The sequence below is a fragment of the Leopardus geoffroyi genome, chromosome B4 (assembly GCF_018350155.1).
Source record: "Leopardus geoffroyi isolate Oge1 chromosome B4, O.geoffroyi_Oge1_pat1.0, whole genome shotgun sequence".
In the NCBI taxonomy this organism is placed as follows: Eukaryota; Metazoa; Chordata; class Mammalia; order Carnivora; family Felidae; genus Leopardus; species Leopardus geoffroyi.
This window is the reverse complement of record NC_059341.1, coordinates 133,220,164-133,241,546: the sequence shown is the minus strand read 5'-3', so window position 1 is coordinate 133,241,546 and position 21,383 is coordinate 133,220,164. Positions and strand designations below refer to the sequence as shown.

The following is a 21,383-nucleotide window of genomic DNA, read 5'->3' as shown; positions in this document are numbered from 1 at the left end:
CCCCACCATCAAGCTGGGAAAGCAAACTGGCCTGGCACAGGTCCTCCAGGGCTCTCTCCGGAGAACGGGGATGCCCACTCTGCACTTGAGGGCCCAAGTCTGTCCCCGGGAAGGAAGCCAGCTCCTTCCTTGGCCCTGGGCCCCTGCTCCCAGGGTATGAGATGCTTTCGATGGAGGAGAACTTAGATTGCTCTAGACACACAGTCTAAAAAGCCCTGGCCTTGGGCAGACCCCTCAGCAATTAGCTGAGGTTTTCTGCTCGGCTCAGACATTTCAAGGCGGTGTGGGGGGGGGGGGCGGTGAGAGTTACGGGGTGTGGCCCTCTGCCCACATGACCAGCTCCCAGACCTCCCGGAAAGCCTGATACCTCAGGGCCCCAGTGCCAAAGATGGGCTGGGATCTTCCCAGGTCTGTGCATTCGGGCTTAGCGGCTCATCTTACAAGCCCCCTCCCCAACTCTTTCCACCCCTCAGGCAGGGCCTGGCATCTTTGCACCAAAAGGCCAGGACTCAAGAGGAAGAAAGAGGCAAGATTTTTACTCACGGATCCATTCCTTTGGCAGACATTTATTGAGCAACTGCTGTATTGTGGGAGCTGGAATGAGGTCCTTGTTCACCTGGATCTCAGTCTAGTGCTAGATCGATAAACGGGCAGTGACAATACCACGGGGCACGTGCTGTGGGAACCCAAAGCCAGCACCAAGCCCAGGGGGCTTCCTGGAGGAGGTGCTAAGTGGCGTCTCATAGGAGGAAGAGGAGGAGGTGTTCTTTAGAGAACCGCTTGCGTGGAAAGACGCCCACGCGGTCATGGCGGCTGCAAGGAGAAGGTACAGGAAAGGGTACATGGCGTTCAGACCAGGTGCCATGTGGTCCCTGCGGCCTCTGCTATCCTGTCCTGTCCTGCCACTTCTAACAGTGCACAAAGACATCTGGATTGTCCCGAGGTCCCCGAGTGCCAGCTCCGGGTCTCCTTTATTACATTTGCACACGGGGCTGGCATACAGTAGGCGCTCAGTGATGCTGCTCCCGGGAGCCAGCCTGCTTTGCATCCCTTCCCTGAGGCTGAGCTGTGCGCTCCCTCCTTTGTGCCCCTACGGCCCTTCGTGTGTCAGTCAGAACTCCTATGGGCACAGCCCCGCCAGCCGGCAAAGCCCTTGTACGTATATTAACGCGTGTGGTGTTCACAACAGCCCTGTGTAAGATGTGTCATGATTATCCTCGTCAGCCGTCACCTGCCAGGAGGCAGCACAGCCTGGTGGCTTAGGCGTGAGGGCTCTGCAGCTGGAACACGTGGGTTTAGGTCCAGGCTCTATCGCTTACCGGCTGTGTGACCTTGAACAAACTGCTTAACGTCTCTGGGCTTCAACCTCCCCATCTGTAAGAGAGGAGTAACATCCCTCGCGGGAGCACTGAGACGCTACGTGCAGCGTAAGAACACTGCCTGCTACACAGTCACCTCAATAATAATGGTAGCTATTCTCACCTCTTTTATAGACAAGGATACAGAAGATCAAGGACAACATCACCTAGCGGGCCCGTGGTTTTATCTCTAAGCCTTTAGGCTTCCCGTTTTGTGTTCTGGGATTATCTTCGCACCCCACCCCCCAATCTCCCCTGTCACCCTGTCTCCTAATTTATCTGTTTATGCATCTGTCTGGATGATCAGACAGATCTTCTACGATCTTCTGGATCGGGACTCCTCCAGGCCAGAAGCCCGCGTTAGCATTGCCCTGTCCCCCCCATGCCTGGAAGAGCGCCCGGCTACCAGGGAACAGTCAAAAATCTGTGTTGAAGGAACGAGGCACTCCATGTGCCAGGCGTCGTGCTCAGTCCTTCCAGATGGATTATCTCATCGGAGCCTCCAGACCACTGTATGAGGTAGTTAAAAATTCTGCAACCGTATCGAGGTACAATAAATTCTGCACGTATCAGTTCTGACAGGCGTATATCCCCGTAAACTCATCATTACCAGCAAAGCTGACAAACATTCCTATTGCCACGAAAATTTCCCCATGCCTCCTTGAAATCCTTCTCTCCCTCCAATAGGAGATTTATTTCCAGTTTATAGGGGAGGCAACCACGTTAGCGAGAGGTTAAGCTTCCCAGGGACACTTGGCCAGCAAGGGGCCACACCGGGATTCGAACCAAGGTGACCTGCCCGCAGCCTACCTCTCGGCCACTGCTGCCCAGGTGGTACCGGGGGAGGGTGGGTGCTTGTGGCTGTCTGTAAAGGGGCCCGTCTGGGAGGTCCTCCCTCCTCTGCGCCACCCTCGCTTAGGTCCAAGAAGATGGCTTATGAAGACGCAGCGGGGTGCCTGTCTCCGTGTCCGAGGTGCGAGGAGCAGGCTGGCATCCCGAAGGGATGTGTGGGGTCCAAAGGGCAGGCGACGGGGACATTGCAAGGGGATCGGATAAAGGTGTCCTAGAGCCAGGAGCCGGGCGATGCAGGGAGCCTGCGGGTCCCGTGGTGGGTGCGGGGCTTGGCGCGCCCGCGTGTGACTCTGTGACTGTGCCCGTGTGACTGCTGAAGGCAGGGACACGGCAGGCAGCTCTCGGAGGAGCTGGGGGCGGAAGGCGTTAACCGTGCGAATGGTGGCGTGGGTGCCCCGCCCCCCCCTCCCCGGGTCCCCAAACCTGGGGGCCGAGGGCAGTAGTAAACGTGAGGGTGGCTGCAGGAGCCGTGATGGCCGCCCTGCAAGGATGCGGCAGGGTTGTGGGGATTTGTGTGACTTTGCAGTTCAACGAATTCAAATCCAGCCAATGCTGGCGGCGCCCGTTGTGTGCCAGGCAACCAGCTAGGAGGCGGAGACACGGGCCCAGCTTGCAGCTGAATGGTGCCGGCTGTGCGGTTGGTGCGGCTGGCTTGGGGCTGGGTGCCTTTTGGCCTCTCGGGCATGAAGTCCTCGCAATAACCCTACCCCGCTTGGAGACTAGATGGAAGAGCACCGAGAGGAAGTGACTTGCCCAAGGTGACCCAGCTCCTCAGCGCCAGGGCGGGATGCGAACCGAGCTGCAGAGCCGGAGTCCTTCGCCCCCTATGCCTGTGCCGGGATGCAAATGCCGTCCTTGGGGCTGCGGGTCTGGAGTCCTGGCGGCGGCCCTGCAGACGACTCCCCAACCACGTGGGCTAGAAATCAGGCCACGGTCACTGTGCTAAGGGGCGGGGCGCTCAGTCGCCCCTAGTTCTCCCTTCGTCAGGGCCGGGCTCCCGGCCGGAGGGGCTGCGGAGCTCTCAGAGACCCCTGAGCGCCCCGCCCCCGCCTCAGGCCCTCCCGGAGCTCCCCCCCCTCTTCCCGGTGCTGACTCTCGGCCAGAAGAGGAAAGGCAGTCTCCACCCACCTCTAGCACTCTCCCTTCTCCTTTATAAAGGCCGGAACAGCTGAAAGGGTGGCAACTTCTCCTCCTGCCGCCGGGAGCAGCCCGCCTGTCTCCCCGCGCGCCCGCAGCCTCCCCCGCTGCCTCCCTGAGGGCTCCCCTCTGGCCGCCAGCGCCCATCTTTCATTTCCGAGATTGCGATATTTTGCGCACACACGCATACACACACACGCGCAAAAAGGGGGGGGAAAAAAGGCCCACCCTCCAGCCTCGCTGCAAAGAGAAGCCGGAGCAGCCGCAGCTCACAGCCCGCAGAGGACGCCCAGAGCGGCGAGCGCGCAGACAGACGGACGGACGGACTCGCGCCGCGTCCACCTGTCTGCCGCGCCCGGCACTGCGCGCAGCGGGCACGCCGCGAGCGCGGAGCAGCCGTGCCCGCCGCCCGGGCCCCGCGCCAAGGCGCACACGCTCCGGCCCCCCCCACCCGGCCCGGGCGGGAGTTTGCACCTCTCCCTGCCCGGGTACTCGGGCCGCCGCTGCAAAGCCAACTTTGGAAAAAGTTTTTTGGGGGAGACTTTGGCCTTGAGGTGCCCGGCTCTGCACTTTCCGACTTCGGGGGCCTTTCTAGAAAATGTTGCAAAAAAGCTAAGCCAGCGGGCAGAGGAAAACGCCTATAGTCGGCGAGTGAAGACGAACCATCGGCTGCCGTGTTCTTTTTCCTCTTGGAGGTTGGAGTCCCCTGGGCGCCCCCACACGGCTAGACGCCTCGGCTGGTTCGCGACGCAGACCCCCGGCCGTGGATGCTCGCTCGGGCTCGGGATCCGCCCAGGTAGCGGCCGCGGACCCTGGTCCCGCGCCCAGGCCCTCCCCAGCCCCCCAACGACGGAGCCGGGGCCGGGGGCGGCGGCGCCCGGGGGCCATGCGGGTGAGCCGCGGCGGCGGCTGCAGCGGCCTGAGCGCCTGATCGCCGCAGACCCGAGCCGAGCCCACCTCCTTCCCCAGCCCCCGCCCCCCACCCTGGCCGCGGGGGCGGCGCGCTCGGTCCACGCGTCCGGGGCCCCGCGGGGCCGGGCCCGGAGTCGGCATGAATCGCTGCTGGGCGCTCTTCCTGTCTCTCTGCTGCTACCTGCGTCTGGTCAGCGCCGAGGTGAGTTGCGACGGCGGCTGGGGCTGGTTCGCTTCATTCATTACGCCCACCCTCACCCCCTGGCCGCCCCCTCCCCTCCCTGCAGTGAACTTTGGACCCTTGCAGCCCACGGGCCTAGCGCCGGGCGCTAGGTGACCTCCGAGGGCTGGGACGCGAGGTGCGGGAGGTGCCAGGCTCTGAGGGGAGGGGGCGGGGGTGGCTTGCTTTCCCATGGGCGATCCCAGATCTCCGGCCCTTTTAGCGTCGGGGGAGCGTGTGTGTGGCCCTGTCCCCCACCCCTCAGGAACCTGAAGGGAGAGAGAGTGGGGGTGGTGCCGAGGGTGCAGAGGCCAGCGCGTTCTCCCGAGCCCACTTCGGTTCCAGCCTAGGTTCCGTCCAGGACCCGGCTTGCACGGGAGGTGCGAGCTCGCGCACCGGTGGCAGCCACGCCAACCTTGCGCGGGCGGTTGCCTCCCCACCCTGGCTCCGGCTCCCGGTCGGGACGGGCGCCCTCGGGCCAGCGCAGGGCTTGCCCGCCCCGGAGCGGAGTCCAGCAGCAGCTGGCGTCTTGGGCGCGGGGGGTGCCGAGAGACAGAGGTTTCGGGCACTCGGGAACTGGGGGAGGAGTAGAGGCTTTTAAGGAATCCAGCCCTCGGGGCGGGTGTGTGCCCCAGGCCCCGCCAAACCTGCGCCCGCGCCCTGCGAGGGCAAGCGCCTCTCTCCCCCGCTTGCAGGGTGCGGAGCGCGCCTGTGAAAGCGTAGCCGCAAGGCAGGTGGGGTGTAAAAACGTCTGCGGGAGCTATTAGGTCGGATCTGTAACCCCCACCCCCCCCACCCCTCCCAGCCTCACGTAGCAGTGAGTTGGCAAGTCCACCCGGAATCCAGGTGGGAAAGGGGGCGGGGCAGGGAGGAAGCGCGAGGTGGCGGGGAGGAGAGTGCGGCCGGGAGCGCGGCGTGCCTGGGTCCCGTCCCGCCTCCGCGCGGCCGGGAGCCCGCACCTCGCCCGCTCGCGAGGAGGGCCGCCTCCCCCCCCCCCCCATCCCCACCCCGCCGGGCGTCCAGCGAGGCGCAGGAAGGAGGCGGCGGCGGCGAAGGGGTTAAGGTGAAGGGCTCCGAGGCCGCGGCCAGACCTTGGGCCGCCGCCAGCGCAGGTTGTTTTGACCACAGAGGAGCCGTCGCCGTCTCCTTTTGTTCTCGGGGCTCCTCGAGGGCCGCCGGCCGCCCGCCCTGGGGCCCCGCCCTTCCGCGGCCAACCCCCCGCGGTCCGCACCCGGGAGGGAGGCCGCGGGGCTCTCGGCCCGGCAGCCTGCAGGCCCCTCCCGACGCCCCCTCCCCTCCTCTCCGCAGCCCCCCGGGCCGCGGCCAGCTGTTGGGGAGGGGGACGCCGGCCGGCCCCAGCTGCCGCCTCGCCTCGCCTCGCCTCGCCGCGGGGCCTGGGGGGCTGGGCCCGGTGCCAGGGCGTCCTGGGAACGGCGGCGCCCCCGCCGCTGCTCTCCGCAGCCCACCCCGCCCGGCCCCCGGACTCGCTCACTCACCCCACGCATGCACACTCTTGGCCGGAGGCGATGCTGCGCTCCGGCGGGCGGGCGGGCGGGCGCGCAGAGCGACGGGCACGCACTACCGCGGCCGGGTCGCGCGCCCGCCGCCGCCGCCACGCCCGTGCACACGCGGGGCACACGCGCGCGCACCGCACACACACGTACGCACGGCCCCCGAACACGCGGCCTGAACACACGTGCGCGCCCACCCACGCACGCACACGGGCACGCAAGGCCCCTAGACGCCCGGCAGCAGGTTCCCACCCCCCGTGCAACAGGTGGGCCTACCGTGGGCCCTGGAACCTCATCACCTCGGTGGTGACCCCATTTCCTTGCTGGGCACTAACAGGGAGGGGAAACAGGGACCCTCCCAGCAGGTCCTGGCTCCATAGCACCCACTGTGTTTTGCCTGCTCGGGTCAGCTTGACGCCCCTCAAGCATTATCCCTCGGCGGATTTTTTTTTTTTTTTTTAACCACCCCCCGGGTGGCAGAAAATGGTGTTGACGCAACGGGGGGGGGGGGGGGGCGCTCTGATGTCTGGAACATTTCTCTCTTCAAATAAGCCCTTCTTTGAACCTCCAAGACTGGAGGACCCTGAGCCGCCGAGGGGGCTCCCCCCTGGCTGTTGGGTCTTTGCTGATCCCGCGGGCTCTAGAGAAGCCGGGTGACAGCTGGATGAGGCTTTCCCGGGGCCTGCCCTCGCCATTTCCAGCTTCGTTCAGCACTTCGTCCTCCTTTTCCCCAACTCCGTGGGTGAGTGTGTTTGGGGGGACCCTATGGCACGGAAGCTGGTGCCTTTCTCCTCACTTGACTCCCAGCGTCCTGGGACACGCGCTCCCTCGGGAACCCACAATTGTGTGGTGCTTTGCAGTTTCGGAAGCACGTTCCTGCTGAGCCCCGGTCGGTCGGCCTCAGGAGGCTCTGGGGGAGGAGCCCTAAAGGGAAAACCCATCCACTTGAGGGCCAGTCGGGGACGGGAGGCTCCGAGAGAGCTTGCTGGTGGAGGTGGCCTTGGGGCTGGCCTTGTCCGGGGCCTGAGCCTCAGGTAGAGGCCTGGGCAGCTGGGGAGGAGGGGTAGGTGCTCTGATGCAGGGCCTGGCAGAGGGTCTGCGGAGGCCTAGGAGGTCCCATCTCCCATCAGCTGATCTGGCTTCCGGGAGGCTCACTCCGCTGTCATGTGATGCCTTAGCACCCTTCTGCCCGGAAGGAGGGAAGGGGCCTGGCAGCCCTTTACCACCCAGCTCCTTCCTGGTTTGCTAATGGCCTTAGGTGCCCGGAGACCGACTTGCTGGCATCTCCCAGCCCTAGAAGTGTCTGCGGGTTTAGGACCAAGCTGAATTTCCAGGCTCTGGTGCAGACCCTCGAATGGGGTGCTTGTATGTGGGGGAGGTTGATTCGGGGAGTGGCGAGAGTGGTAAAGACGTGTTTGCCGGGGGCTTCCTAGATCCTTCTCAGTCTTCTCTCACTTGCCCATTGCCCCCCACTCCTCCCCCCCCCCAATGCCCTTTCTAGGACAGCTATTTCATTTTCTGGTTGAGTCAGTTATTATCTGTTTTCCTCACTAGTCTAAACTCCACTAGAGGGTTTGTCTCAGTCACTACTGTCTCCCATTCTTGGAACGGTGCCTGGTCCAAGGTGGATAATCTATAAATATTTGTGGGAAGGACAGTGGGGGGGGGGGAGTGGGGGAGCGGTGAGGAGGAAGGACCAGACATGTGTTTAGCACTTGCTAAGTGCTTTATAAACATGCCCTCATTGAGTCTTGGCCCCCAGGGCAGCACCGGCTACTCTGCCCTCCCGCAGGCATCCTCATTGGAGCGCCCCCCCCCCCTCCCCAGTCTTGAGAGAGAGGCTTGTTTTTCTTTTCTCTTCTTGGGACTTGGACTGCCAAGATTGGATAGGCCAGAGGAAGAAACAGAAGGAAAATCAGACTGCAGAGATCCCGTGTATCTTGAGCTGGGCCTCGGTTTCGGGCGCCCCCAAACACGCGAAGGTTGGTTTCGTTCACGGTTCCCCAGGAGCAGCAGAATTAACTAGCGTCTCTGGAAATCGCAGATTCCTGCCCCAGAGGCAGTGGCTGCCACGGGCTCCAGGGGTTGTAATTGCTGCCCTGGCCCTTCTGGAAGCCCTGACAGTTTTTCTGCTCCAGTGTGGGGCCGGGCTGACCTTCAGGAGGGGTGGGAGGGTCCCAGGAGCAATAGAGAAGGGAAATGCTAGGTGGGGAAGTCTGGTTCTAGATGGCTTCTGTGGTCTGCCGAGAAAAGGCTTCTTCAAAGGGCTTGGCTTTGGCATGGAATCTAAATCAGGCCCGAGACTGTCAGGCAGGCGGGCGCTCCGAGGCCTTGTCGGCTTCTCTCTGCGCCAGACCCAGACAACGCCCCTGGTTGCTTGGGCTGTGCCAGTGTCCTCTCCCTCAGCGGAGTGGAGCACAGCCTGCGTCTCTGTGTGTGCAGCTGCGGCCCTGGGGGAGGGTGGGGTCCAAGCCCCTTTGATCTGCCAGCCTGGTTGGGAGCAGGTAAGTCACCTGGCTTCACGCTAGCTCGTGCCCTCCTGCAGCTGGTGTTGGGGGTGGGGTGGGGCGGGGAGGAGGCTCTTTGCCTTGGCTGTGCCCCAGCGGCTTCTCACCACGCCCTTGCCCTGTCAGGAACCCCAGGCCTGGGATCTGGGGCAGCCTCATCCGTATGCCATGCCTCTTTTCCCTCCCTGCCCGCCTAAACAGGCTTTTAGAACCTGTGCCCAGGAAAACGGGGCTCCCGGTGGCTCGCCCTCCCCCTGCCGAGCAGAGCCTCTGACCCCAAGCAGGTGCCCCTGCGAGTCTCCCCCGGGGCGTCTCATCCTGGAGCTGACCACAGGCTGAATTTCCCCACCCCCGGCCCCGGAAGGGACCCGCCAGCTCACGAGGCCCCAGGCAGTGCCAGTGGGGGCCTGGGGGCCATTTCCTGTGGGCCCAGCACAGGGGATAATGCGAGGCCATACGCTTCGCCCCTGGCAGGGCGGCTCTCCACCCACCAATTGTCATCCTCAAAAATGCCCTGCATTGCTGGCCCTGGGCGTGTGTGGGCTGCTCGCTGCTGCCCTCACAGGAGCCGCACTGAAGGACAGAATTGGCCACAGCGACATTTCATTAAGTACCCGTTATTTGCTGGCTGCTCGGCTAGGTGCGACTCCGCCTCTCGGTGACACCAGTCGCGTCTTATTTTAGCCCCATTTAAAAGCTACAGAAGCTTTATCAGGTTTCAGGTTGTTAAAAGGCTTAATGCCAAGAGGCCAGGTCTCCTGGGCAGCTGAAGTCCCTGCTCTTTCCTGTACTACAGAGTTGTTGACATCTCGGGCCAGATAATTCTTTCTTGCGGAAGGCCGTCCTGTGCGTCGTAGGATGTTCAGCAACATCCCTGGCCACCACCTGCCAGAGGCCAGTGGTGCCCCTCTAGGGGTGACCACCAAAAGTGCCTCAGCCACGGCCAGCGTCTCCTGAGGACCCTCTAGCCCCTGGTTGAGAACCAACCGTTGCTCTGCGACATCTGATGCCAGAAAGCTCCGTGGTGGGCTGGAGGAGGGAGGGGCGCGGCTCTGCTATTGCGTATAGACCTGTCGCCCCTGACTGCATTTCTCTAAGCCTTTAGCTTCCTCATCTGGAAGATGGGGATCACAACAGGGCCAGCCGCTTAGCCTTGGTGGTTAGCACAGCATTTCCGCTCAGTGCCTGGTTCATGTCAGCACTTAATAAAAGCTGTGTTATTATTCTCAAATCCAGGGGGCCCTTAGCGAGTTCTGGGCATCTAGTGGCCAGATTACTGGAAACAGGTGCAGGGATGGCCTCTCTGCTTAGAATAAAGTGCATTCTTTCTTTAGGAGGCAATTTGCTTAGGGGGTGGGGGCAAATAATCCCAGGTGGTCTTCCTGGGGGAGGAGGTGGGAGAATCATACAGGAGAGAACCCCAGGGAGAAGGAGAGAGTCCTTCGTGCATGCTCTCCAGTGGACAGGGAGTTCTTGGCAGGAATGCGGCATGGCACTTGGGGTGCTTGGGCCCCCCTCCTGGGAGGTTAATTGCATCGTCACTGCACAGACAGCTTGGAGACCTGGCTGGGCACCCCCACCCTCAGCTTTCCTCTGCTGCTTCTCCTGCCACCCCAGGCAGAATTAGGACGGAGTCAAATGTCTTCAACCCCTTGGTTCACAGACGAGAGCCAGGACCAGAGAGGGGCAGTGACCAGCCTGCGGTCATGGGGCAGTTAGTAGGGTACAAGGGTAGCATCTAGCTCTCTGCATTTGATAATCCCCTCAGGGGATTAGTCTGGCCTCCCTCTTAAGTGGGGACCGGCCACCTGCCTTCCGTACTGTGGGGAGGGCGCTGTGTCCACATTTGGAGACACCCAGGGTCTCTCTCTGGGAGTCGGAGGAGGCAGAGCGTGGGAAGGCACGTAAGATGTCTCTCTCCCCGCTCACGTATGCAGCCCCAGCTTCATAGTCGCGGACCCTGAAGGAAAGACCCCAGCCCCCGGCCAAGCTTACTCGAGGGCCCCAACCTTTCTTCTCTTTGAACCTCCCAACAGCCCTAGACGCCAGGCAGGATTACAAGTGCCACACTCACGTGCAAAAGCTGAGCTCAGGGGTTTCAAGGAATTCATTTTAAAAATCCTTTTTTAACACGTATTCATTTTTGAGAGACAGAGAGGCAGATCGTGAGCGGGGGAGGGGCGGAGAGAGAGGGAGACACGGAATCGGAAGCAGCCTCCAGGCTCTGAGCCGTCAGCCCAGAGCCCGGCGCGGGGCTCGGACCCACGAACTGTGAGATCATGACCTGAATTGAAGTCGGAAGCTCAACGGACTGAGCCACCAGGGGCCCCGTCAAGGAATTCGTCTTAGAAGCAGTCATATCCACACTCCACCCTGCGTCTTCTGGCTCCAAGGCCGACTTGGGTGGCCAGAGCTGGATGGGCATGGCAGAACCCCCCTGGCAGAACTGTTCCCAGACGTCATGCTAACTGTTGAGGAAACAGAGCTTTGGGGGAGCCAGAAACTGATCCGTCACAAAGCTCCTAACAGAGCTTGTGGGGAGAGCCCCCCGGGGGGCTGGCCATGGGGTAGATGACCTCCTCCCCCCTGTCGGGCAGGGACTTAGCCTGTGCAAAGCCAGTGAGGACTCCAGTCCTTGGAACGTTCCAAGAACTGACTAGTGCAGAAGCTCCCGCTTCCTTATCCAGGGAAACTGAGGCACGGAGTTGTTGAACCTCAGTAAGTCAAGTCTGCCGGCGCCCCCTCCAGGGCTCCTTCTACAAGACCATGCCTTCCTGTGTCTGTGTGTGCACGTGTGTGTGTGTGTGTGTGTGTGTGTTTCTCCACGGGTGTGAGTTTGTACACAAAGCAGCGTCTCATTCATACACCTCCCTTGCCCCAAGGCGCTGGGTGTCCAGATTTTGCACTCCTTCTCAAGTCCTGCCGCAGCAGCCCCTCAGGTCTCCCTCAGCCCCTCGTGGACCACGAGGGACGTGGCCGTGACCTTCCTATCAGGCTGCTCTCATGTTGTTGTGGGGCCTGCGGTTTCCCTGGAGGAAGCCCAGCTCCGAGTGGGGCCTGTTAAAGCACTTATTAAGTTTCAAGTGTTTTTGGTAACAGGCCAGAGGGGCTCTAAAAATAGGGTTTGGTTGGGCATGGGGCATGGGTTAGCTTTCAGGTTTCCCGTCTCTAACTGAGGATTCCCTCCTCTCCTCTTGTGAGCAAGAGACTAAATCGAGATATTAGTACCTGTGGCCTCCTGAGACTGTCCAACTCTGCAAACATTTACAAATACCTCACGGACCCAGGAGGCTGGAGGACAGGTCCTTCCGTCAGAAAGCCTTGGGTTTGAATGCAGGTTCTGCTGCTGATTGGCCGTTACGTCTCTGTTTTCTCATCTGTAAAATGGGGGTAAATTAGATCTCGTCCGACAAATGCTGGCTGTCATTGGCTGTCACGTGTGGAGGCAAAGAGTCTCCAGGGGTTGTGATGCGGGAGACAGATGTGTACGTAGTCCGATCTAAGTCAGAGCAAGCTGGCCTTCGTGTCTGGGGGGGTGGGGTGAGCTTCTGACCTGGCTCTTAGAGGCTTCAGCAGGTCCCGGCCCCTAGACCTTTGTGCTTCCGGGTGTCAGGCTTGGAATCCGCCCCCTGCCCGCGCCCCCATCCTGGCCGTCCGCCTGCCCGGGGCCGAGAGGCCTTGTGGGAGTTTTCCATAGGAGGGTGCATGTGTGTGTGTGTGTGTGTGCGTGTGTGTGGCGGGCCCAAAGCCCTCACTCCTGGCTCACTTGGCCCCATGGTGTCTCCCTGGCAGGGGGACCCCATTCCCGAGGAACTCTACAAGATGCTGAGTGACCACTCAATCCGCTCCTTCGATGACCTCCAGCGCCTGCTACACGGAGACTCCGTAGGTAAATTGAATCCTTGTTCGGTGCTCTGGGCCCCCACGGAATCCTGGGGAGCCGTGAGGGGCAGGGCACGGGGCGTCCTGTCTTCCTTGACTTCCAGGTAACTAGAGGCCTGTGGCAGCCCAGGGAGGGCGTGGCCACACCTGTCCAGGGCAGGGCTGAGTAGGCGGATGGGTTGGTACTCGGGACGTGGGGCGTGGCGGGAGAAGCACCCACGTGTGGCTCTGCCTTGGCTTGGCGCACAGGGTCGGGTGCCAGGAGGAGGGGGGCAGGGGGAAGGTGCCTGGGGCACACGCCGAATGTGTATCCAGGTGTGGCCTCGGCCGGGAAGGGTGATGCCGAAGGAGCCATCTCCCTGCCCCTCTGGCCGGGGGCCCGGTCTGTAAGGTCTCCTGGGGACACCTGGCCCAGACCAGTGGGCAACCCTGCCCTCGCCCGAGAGTGCCCTCAGCGAACGGGCACGTGCTTGGTGGCACACACGTGGCCGGGCTGGCGGGCTGGGTCAGGAATGTATTTATAAACGCTGTCTTCAGAGCAAATTCCATTCTATTCTAACCTCTGGCCTGTTCCCTGGAGCCCCGGTCAGCGCCCCCCCTGCACCCCCAGCTCTCCTTCCCTCTAGGGTTTTGTCTCTTTGTCACTTTGTAATCCTTGCCCAGACTCCTATCTACGGGGGACAGCATTTCCTGTCTTTGTTTCCTCTCCCCGTTGGGCCCCTGGCTCCCTCTCAAAAGCATTCCCGGGCCCTTTCAAACCCGCCTGTGCCGGGGGCTGGCGAGGCAGGCGGGAGGGGGCCCCAGCTGGGCCCACCTATTGTTCACTCGGCCCCCCACCCCACGTCTCCCACATCCCCCACCCCATGCCCGACTGGCCAGCCCTGGCCAACACAATGGGGCAACTTCCAAATTTAGCCTTTCTGCGGTTTCTTTCCAAGGCCCTTGGCCCCCACCCTCGTTCAGCCCCTACACACCCCGGGTGGGGGTCGGGATTGGAGACGGAGGTTTTCAATAGCGGGCCTGTTTCGAGGCAACCATGTGGCTATTTTTTCCTAATCAACTTAACCTTGCCACAAAGCACATCTTTCCCCCCAATCTCCCCTCCACCAGGGACATTCCAGAGATGGCAGGGAGAAAGGAAGGGAGCGAGAGGGACAGACAGACGCGCTGACGCGCGGGAGCAGTAGGCCGGATGGAAATGCACCGGTTGTAGGATTTGTAGGAGGGTCTCCTCCAGACAGGAACCCCCGGGAGCCCACACGGAAGGGCACACGAGCCTTGGCGTTGGCGTTGGCGTTGGCGGGGCCGGGAGGAAGGGGAGACAGCAGGAGCGAACAGGGGCTGCATGGAGGGGGCGGGAGCTTGTCCCTGACACCCCTCGGTTTCTGTGCTGACTCTTCAGCCGGCAGAGAGCTAGAAGGGTCTGCCCAGGATTCGGTGTTGAGCTCAAAGTCCTCCCGTCTGGCCCTCACCTCCCACAGTGGTGTTGGCTGCTTCTAGAGAGAGGGAGCAGCCATGACACCGAGAGGAGGGCGCCCCAGGCTGTAGTTTGTAGACTGTCCCCTGAGGAATGAATGGACCGTAGGGCTGACCCCTCAGACTGTCACCTGAGGAATAAACAGACCGTAGGGCGGACCCGGGGCCAAAGGTTAGAGGGGAGAGGCAAACACAGTGAGTAAGACACTGGGAGCTGGAGCAAAACCCAGGCTGGGAAGGGCACGGGGTACGGGCACCCCCATCCCAGCAGGCTGGCTCCCCACCCCTCTCTGCCTTCAGCCCTCACCCCCGCTCCTCTCCCTCCTCCCTCTCTCCCGCTCAGCTGGGCCATTGTCCGGGGCTCCAGAGGGGCTGTGTCCAGGGCAAGCTGGTCCCCCCGGGGATTCTGGGAATTTCTCCATTCAGCACTTCCTATGGGAACGCTGGGCGGAGGGGCATTGGAAACTGGCCTTCCGAGCTCTGGGTCCTTGCCCTGCCCTGGAGGCTGAGGAGGGTTCGCTTACAGTAGCGAAAGGGAAGGGCTATTTTTAACTCCACTGACATGGGTCCTGTCCAAAAATGTGGCTGAAGAGCCCAGAGTGGGGCTGAAGGCCCGCCAGGGATGCAGTCAGGGCCTCACCCCCCTCCTGAGCCCCACGGCCACCCCGGGGTTCCTGGAGAGCCCCTTTCCAGAGCCAGGACCCTCGGGTTTACAGGGAGCTGGAAAGGGAGTCTGTTGTCTCGAGTTGGGTACCAGTGACGGGTAAGGGGCCGCCTTCCTGCCTACCCCGGAGCCCCCAGGGGAGCCCCCACCCCACCAACGGACCGGCCAGCGGTTATCAGGGTGCATTCTGACTGTGCCTTGCCTTGCCTTGCAGACGAAGACAGAGCCGAGTTGGACCTGAATTCGACTCGATCCCATTCTGGAGGCGAGCTGGAGAGCTTATCCCGAGGGAGAAGGAGCCTAGGTGAGGCTGCAGGTAAGAATGGTGGTTTCTCAACAGTGGGAGCCAGAGAAGGAGACGTGGGGCGGGCGGCCCGCCCACGGCTCTGGGCCGCCCGTTCGTCCGGCACTTAGGACCGACGTAAACTATAAGAGAGTACAACTGTCCTTCAGGACACTATATCGAGGAGTTGAGTCCTCACGCCCCGTCCCCCAACACACACGGTTTCCTAAATATAGTGGTTTTAAACGCATTTGTTCATTCCTTCAACCCGAAAGACAGATATCATTAACCCCATCTTGTCGAGTTGGAAACTGCGGCCCAGAGAGGGGTAGACGTGGCCGAAGTCGCACAGCTAGCAGCGACTAGGGCTGGGATCCCAGCTGCTCTTCTCATGTGCATCCGGTGCCATCCTGGCGGGCTGCGTGTCCCTTCCGCGGCTTAGGGCTGCCTCCTGGGTCAGCAGGCAGAGCGTGGGCCCCGCCCGGGTCCCGTGGGAGCCTTCCCTGGGGAGGCCAGTGCGTGCTCTAAGCCCTTCCTCCTCTCTGCCCACCTGTAGTCCCCACAACACCGTAGACAGTGGCTCGGGGGCCTCCAGATAAGAGTCGGTGGCCTGAGTTCCACTCCTCCGTCTGTGAATTTGGGCAGCGTCTCTATATGAAGACGAAGACAGAGCCCCGGCGTCGCCTGGACGCTTGCTCTAGGCCACTCACGTTAGCCCTTAGATCCGCAGGTGCAGTATAGGCTCTGTCATCCCGTGTCACACGTAGATGAGGGAACAGGCGTTGAAAGAAGCAAGCATTTAAGAATAGATTACAGTGTCAAATGGCAATATAAGAGCGATTACAAAATAATAAGTGAGTAGGGGGGCGCCTGGGTGGCGCAGTCGGTTAAGCGTCCGACTTCAGCCAGGTCACGATCTCGCGGTCCGTGAGTTCGAGCCCCGCGTCGGGCTCTGGGCTGATGGCTCAGAGCCTGGAGCCTGTTTCCGATTCTGTGTCTCCCTCTCTCTCTGCCCCTCCCCCGTTCATGCTCTGTCTCTCTCTGTCCCAAAAATAAATAAACGTTGAAAAAAAAAATTTTTTTTTTTAAATAAAAAAAAAATAATAAGTGAGTAGGATCCAGGAGTCGGGCAAGCCCATAAACCTGTGAAATAGCCGAATGAAACCGAGGGCTGGTGGAAGGACGCCGACATTTACGACAGGCCGGCACTCTCTGAATGATCTCACTGGATCCTTAAGGCGGTTCTTGGGGTGTAGATCTCATGGGGAAACTGAGGCTGAGGGCCCATCAGCAGCCTGTCCAAGTCCCACGGCTGATCATAGCCAGGACACGAAAACTGTCCCTGGGGTTGAAGGAAGTGGGGATCAGCCCACCCCCTTTTTTTTATTTTTTAATTTTCTTAATGTTTTATTTTTGAGAGAGTGTGAGCAGGGGTGGGGCAGAGAGAGAGGGAGACACAGAATCCAAAATAGGCTCCAGGCTCTGAGCTGTCGGCACAGAGCCTTTCACGGGGCTCAAACTCATAAACCATGAGATCATGACCTGAGCCAAAGCTGGACGCTTAACCGACTGAGCCCCGCAGGCGCCCCTCGCCTGCCATTTCTGGGGGACAGCAGTGCCCCCGCTGGGCTTGGCCGCCGGGTGGGGGCTCTGGGCAGGCCCACCTTCCTGACGGAGGCCCCCTCTCCCTTCAGGTTCCCCGACGGTCGCCGAGCCAGCCATGATCGCCGAGTGCAAGACACGCACGGAGGTGTTCGAGGTGTCCCGGCGCCTCATAGACCGCACCAACGCCAACTTCCTGGTGTGGCCGCCCTGCGTGGAGGTGCAGCGCTGCTCCGGCTGCTGTAACAACCGCAACGTGCAGTGCCGTCCCACCCAGGTGCAGCTGCGGCTTGTCCAGGTGCGCGGGGGGGCCCGCACCCCACTCCCACCCTACCCCCACCCCCACCCCAGCCCAGCCCACTCGCCGGCCCGGGCAGTAGGCGGGGGCTGCCCTCGGGGGCTCGTCGCTCGCTCCGTGGGGGCGGAGAGGCATTCCTGGCGGGCCCCCGGGCTCCATCCAGAGAGGGCCACCTGCAGGCCGCTCTCTGGGCAGGTGCTCTGAGGCCACCTGTGAGTCCCCGAGGCCACCCAGGCCGCTGTAACCAAAAGCCACAGGCGGACCCCCAGGCAGGGCCAGGCGTGGGACATTTAGTGAAGGGTGCTGCCTCTTTTGCAAGGATGAAATCCCAAGAGGTCCCCGGAAGAGACAGGTCTACAAGCATTTGTTGGGCACTCAGAATGTTCTGGGCTGCTCAGTTTTCCTCCGGACCTGTTGAGGCTCCTTGCCGTGTCCTTCACGAGCAGGGCGGCAGAGGCCCTCCGGGCAACAGACGTTGCAAGAGCTGGGGCAGCCCCTAGCAGAGTCAGAATGCTGAACCCTGCCTCCTTTCTAGAAAGATTGGGTGTGCAGTCTGACTCAAGGCAAATTCTAGAGTAGAGGCTGCCCGGGGGAGCTCCGGGTCTCACGCTGGGCAAGGCAGGGCCAGAGAAGCCTCGGCGGTCTTCTGATTCACGCGGAGAGGTTTCTGTGCCCTTCGGGTCTGCCTCGCCTGCACACCGACTCGGGCTGGGCCGAGCTGCACATCCAGGGCTCGGCACCGGCTGGCGAGCCCCACTCTTGCCAAAGGCTCCACCTGAGTCACCATACTCCCCTCCCTGAGGTCAGCTGTGGCCTTTCCCCCTGCCCACCATCCATCCCAGGCCTGGGCCCCGTGCCCGAGATCACAAGTGTCACTCTACCGCACCACCCACTGTCACGGTATCTCCTTTCCCCACTGCTTCCAGCTCTATGGATGGACACCTGACAGCTGACCTCCCCCTGCCCGCCTCCCTCCTGGATAAAGCCTCCCCCCCACTTCCTTCCAGACAACCATCTCCCGCCTCTGCCATAGCCCCTGACCTTGGCTGGCACTCCGGGAATGGGGACACCGCAGGCCCTACGCTCAACCCGGAAATGCCTTTCTCCCTCTCTGGGAGCTCCAAGGGGGCTGCAGCCAAAGCTGGAGGCCAGGTCGGGAGGGCTTGTTTTGATGGAAAAGCTACAAGAAGGGTAGAGGGCAAGGTCCTGCTATTGTTTGGGCCAGAGTGTCTGCCCTGCCTCTCTCCACGCCCCGCTTTCGAGGAAAGATCCCTGCGGGGGGACCCTGGGGAGGGAAGAGCAGGCAGGCGGGCTCCCTCGGCCCCCGCCCGCGTAGTCTCCCAGAGGCACTTCGATGGTTCTGTCCTCCAGGTGAGAAAAATCGAGATTGTGCGGAAGAGGCCAGTCTTTAAGAAGGCCACAGTGACCCTGGAGGACCACCTGGCGTGCAAGTGTGAGACGGTGGTGGCTGCACGACCCGTGACCCGAAGCCCGGGGAGCTCCCAAGAGCAGCGAGGTAAGCGCTGGTCCGGGGCCTGCCTCTGAACGGCTCAGCTGGGCAGCTCGCTTCTCCTGTGGCAGCTGCCGGTGGGGGGGACGTTGGACCAGGCATACCCCTGCTTAAATTCATCCGAAGCTTTACGTGAGGCTGTTAGCCCCCCGTTGGCCTTCCAGCCTTGTTGCCAACCATTCCCCCTCACTTATGCCACCCCAACCAACCTGACCTCTTTGCGTGGCCAAATGTGTTTCCGCCTCAGGGCCTTTGCACATGCCACTTTCCCTCCGAAACTCACTTCTCTCAACTCTTCCCAAGCCTCTTCGTTTGGGTCTCAGCTCAGCAGTCACCTCCTCCTAGAGGTCCTCTCTTTCGATTTCGTGAATTCACAATTTCAGGGGCATAGTTTGACTTGAGTCGAAAAGGACCAAAAAAATGATCTGATCCAAATACCTGGTCCACATTTTGCAGAAGAGGTGCCTGAGGCTCAGAGAGGCTGAGGTCTTGCCCAAGGTCACACAGCCAGTCCCGGGCAGGGGGAGAGCTGGATCAAGGTATCCTCAAGTTCTGTTCTGGGCTTTTCTCTCACTCTGACACCAGTCGCTCGCTCTTACCTGCCTTATCATTTTCTTTCGGTCAAAGAATTCAAAACTTTGAGAGCCAGAACAGTCCAGAGAGATGACCTTCTAAGTCGGTCCTTCAGTCTTATTAAAGGGGTTGCTGGAACACAGAGAGGGTAAGGGACTTAACGAAGGTTGCACAGTGACAAAGTCTAGCCCAGAACCCAGGTCTTGTGTAGTTCTGGGTTCCTTAGACTGTCCTGCTGCCTTTTCTTCCTCGCGCGTTTGCAGTAAGGATCAAGAATTTTTTAGTCAATAGGATTAGATGAGCATTCAAAAAAAAAATCACGTGTTGATCTTCAGTAACTTACTGTTGTTGGAGGACAGACATCTGACAAGCCCCCTGAAGGCAGGGCTGTCTCTTAGCCTCTTTGTCCTGTTCTGAGAGCCGAGCTAAGGCACGGACGCCCTTGAGAAGACTAATAATTTGCCAGCTTCAAACCTGCTGTAAATGATCGCTACGATTAACACGGAACAACATGGAATGTCACGTAACACGGAATCGCCAAAAGACCTAGCGTGGTTCCTATTCGGGAAACTTCATATTCTTCTTTGTGTTTGGAGTGTGGTTCTTTTACGTGCCTTTGCTTCCTGCGACTTTCCAAACCAGATTTTGGAAGGCCTGTTCCGCTGACTAATCTATAGATGACCTGAAGTCTTGTCATGTCAGTTTCAGCAACTTGGCCCCACGCGACTGTGCCGCTGGCTTGGCTACGGTGTCGACTGTGTCGGCGGCTTGGCTACGGTGTGGTGGTGTGGCCCGTGTGGTGGCCGGTGTCAGACCCCCTGGGCTCGAGACTCTCCTCTGTCACTCGCGAGCTGCGTGACGACCTCACGCTTGTTCAGGCTTTGCCCAGCCCCGCGTCCTGTGCCGATGATCCCATCCTTGGAGCCCAGACTCTGGGCCCTTTAATGGCCCTTCTAGATGTCCTCCCCCGAGGGGCATCTGACACCTGCCTGTATCCTTACATTGCCTGTTGGCAGAGATGGGCTGACCGCTTCAGGGCGGCCTGTGTCTGTGAGGTGGGAGGTCGGTGTCGGCCCCAAAGAGCTGGGATCGCTGGGGAAGGCCCCCAGGAAGAAACGGGCCTTGAGCTTGGCGGAGAAAGCTTTCACTTCCAGGATGTCGACCTAAGGGCTCAGGAGGAAGAGACCTAAGTGCTAACCTTGACCCAGGCTCACAAGCGCTGCGATCCGTAGGCCAGTGGTTGAAAGTATGGAGTCCAGAGGCAGACTCCTACGTTCACATCCCGGTCTCTCTGCCTCAGTTTCCTCATCTGCTAAGATGGCTCCCTCCAGAGGCTGTCCACCTGCTGACAAGCCCTTTCTTTCTCTCGAGCAGCCAGGACACCCCAGACTCGGGTGACCATTCGGACGGTGCGAGTCCGCCGGCCCCCCAAGGGGAAGCACCAGAAGTTCAAGCACACGCATGACAAGAAGGCACTGAAGGAGACCCTCGGAGCCTAGGGGCATCTGCAAGAGTGTGCGGGCAGGTGAGGCCAGGCGGGGAACCCGAGGTCCAGGCCCCCGGGGTTTCTTCTCCCCTGGCCTGTGGCTTGGGCTGCAGAGAGGTATTTCCCCATACAAAAATCTGAGCTCTAAGCCTGGATCCCCTCCGCCCAACTTCGGCTGACTTTTCTCATGGGGCAGGTGGGTGAGGGTCTTTGGGGACCCCAGCCCAGCTGTGTCCCTACATGCCCTAAGAGAACGGGAAGTCTAAACTTCAACTCCCCCGGCCCTGAGCGCTGCTGGAAACCAGGGATGGCTGGTCAGCCTCAGCTCCCTGCCCCTGGCAAGGGAGGCGCGCGAGTATGGGCCGGAGCCCCCAGGCTGTCTCTGACCCCCTGTCTCCCTCTGCTTGGCCTACAGGGTTATTTAATATGGTATTTGCTGTATCGCCCCCATGGGGTCCTTGGAGTGATAATATTGTTCCCCTCGTCCGTCTGTCTCGATGCCTGATTCGGACGGCCAATGGTGCTTCCCCCCCTCCCACGCGCCTGTCCACCCACCAGCGGGTCCCCTCATTGGCCTCCAGCGCCTTGCCCGGGAGCTCGAGAAGGACACGAAGGACCTGAACTCCATTGCTGTCTTCCTCCGCTGACCCCGAGAACGTGGCATAGAAGTGTAAGAGAGACCCATGGATGGGATCGCCGCTCGGGGACCGGAGGAGCTTCCCTTCCCCGGCTCCTGGCCCGGGTCACACCTGAGCGGCCGTGGACCGGCCTGAAACCCTGCACGTGGCCCTGAGGCCCTCTAGGCATGGATGGCCTGCCCGGTCCCAGGACCCCTGGCCCGCTCTGAAGGGAGCACCCCCAGGCAGGCCAGGGTGCCTCGTCCTCCTGTGGCTGAGACCACGCGTTGGCCCGTAGACTGGAGAGAAATCCTCCCACGGCGCCCAGGCCCAGTCACTTCTTTCTCCCCGGTCACCTCTGCTTATAGTGGCTTCCTTTCGTTTTCTGTATATGAAACCTTCGAAGGTGTGGACTCCTCTGGGTGGGCGTGGCCCGAGTACCCGGCAGCCAAGTGCCCCGTCAGATGGGTTGGAGACGAAGTTTGCTCTGGAGCC

The 21,383-nt window shown here is 61.1% G+C and overlaps 1 protein-coding gene and 1 long non-coding RNA gene across 7 annotated transcripts; one reads left to right on the top strand and one right to left on the bottom strand.

Moving 5' to 3' along the window:
* Positions 1 to 546: 546 nt before the first annotated feature.
* On the bottom strand, positions 547 to 2,831 carry LOC123591373. Its single transcript, XR_006709285.1, has 2 exons — positions 2,169 to 2,831; positions 547 to 813 (listed from the first exon to the last, which is right to left on the bottom strand). It is a non-coding gene; the product is annotated as an uncharacterized LOC123591373 (long non-coding RNA).
* Positions 2,832 to 3,119: 288 nt separating this feature from the next.
* On the top strand, positions 3,120 to 21,061 carry PDGFB (platelet derived growth factor subunit B). Of its 6 annotated transcripts, none has more exons than XM_045465631.1 (7): positions 3,120 to 4,461; positions 12,290 to 12,386; positions 14,734 to 14,823; positions 16,497 to 16,702; positions 18,074 to 18,218; positions 20,160 to 20,310; positions 20,687 to 21,061. In XM_045465631.1, the coding sequence occupies exons 1-6, from the start codon at positions 4,399 to 4,401 to the stop codon at positions 20,282 to 20,284; spliced, it is 726 nt and encodes a 241-aa protein (XP_045321587.1). In that variant the 5' UTR covers positions 3,120 to 4,398; the 3' UTR covers positions 20,285 to 20,310; positions 20,687 to 21,061. The 6 variants fall into 6 exon arrangements, with proteins under 6 accessions (XP_045321587.1, XP_045321586.1, XP_045321585.1 ...); XM_045465630.1 differs by having other exon boundaries at positions 14,734 to 14,835; XM_045465629.1 differs by lacking the exon at positions 3,120 to 4,461 and adding an exon at positions 6,265 to 6,732 and having other exon boundaries at positions 14,734 to 14,835.
* Positions 21,062 to 21,383: the final 322 nt, after the last annotated feature.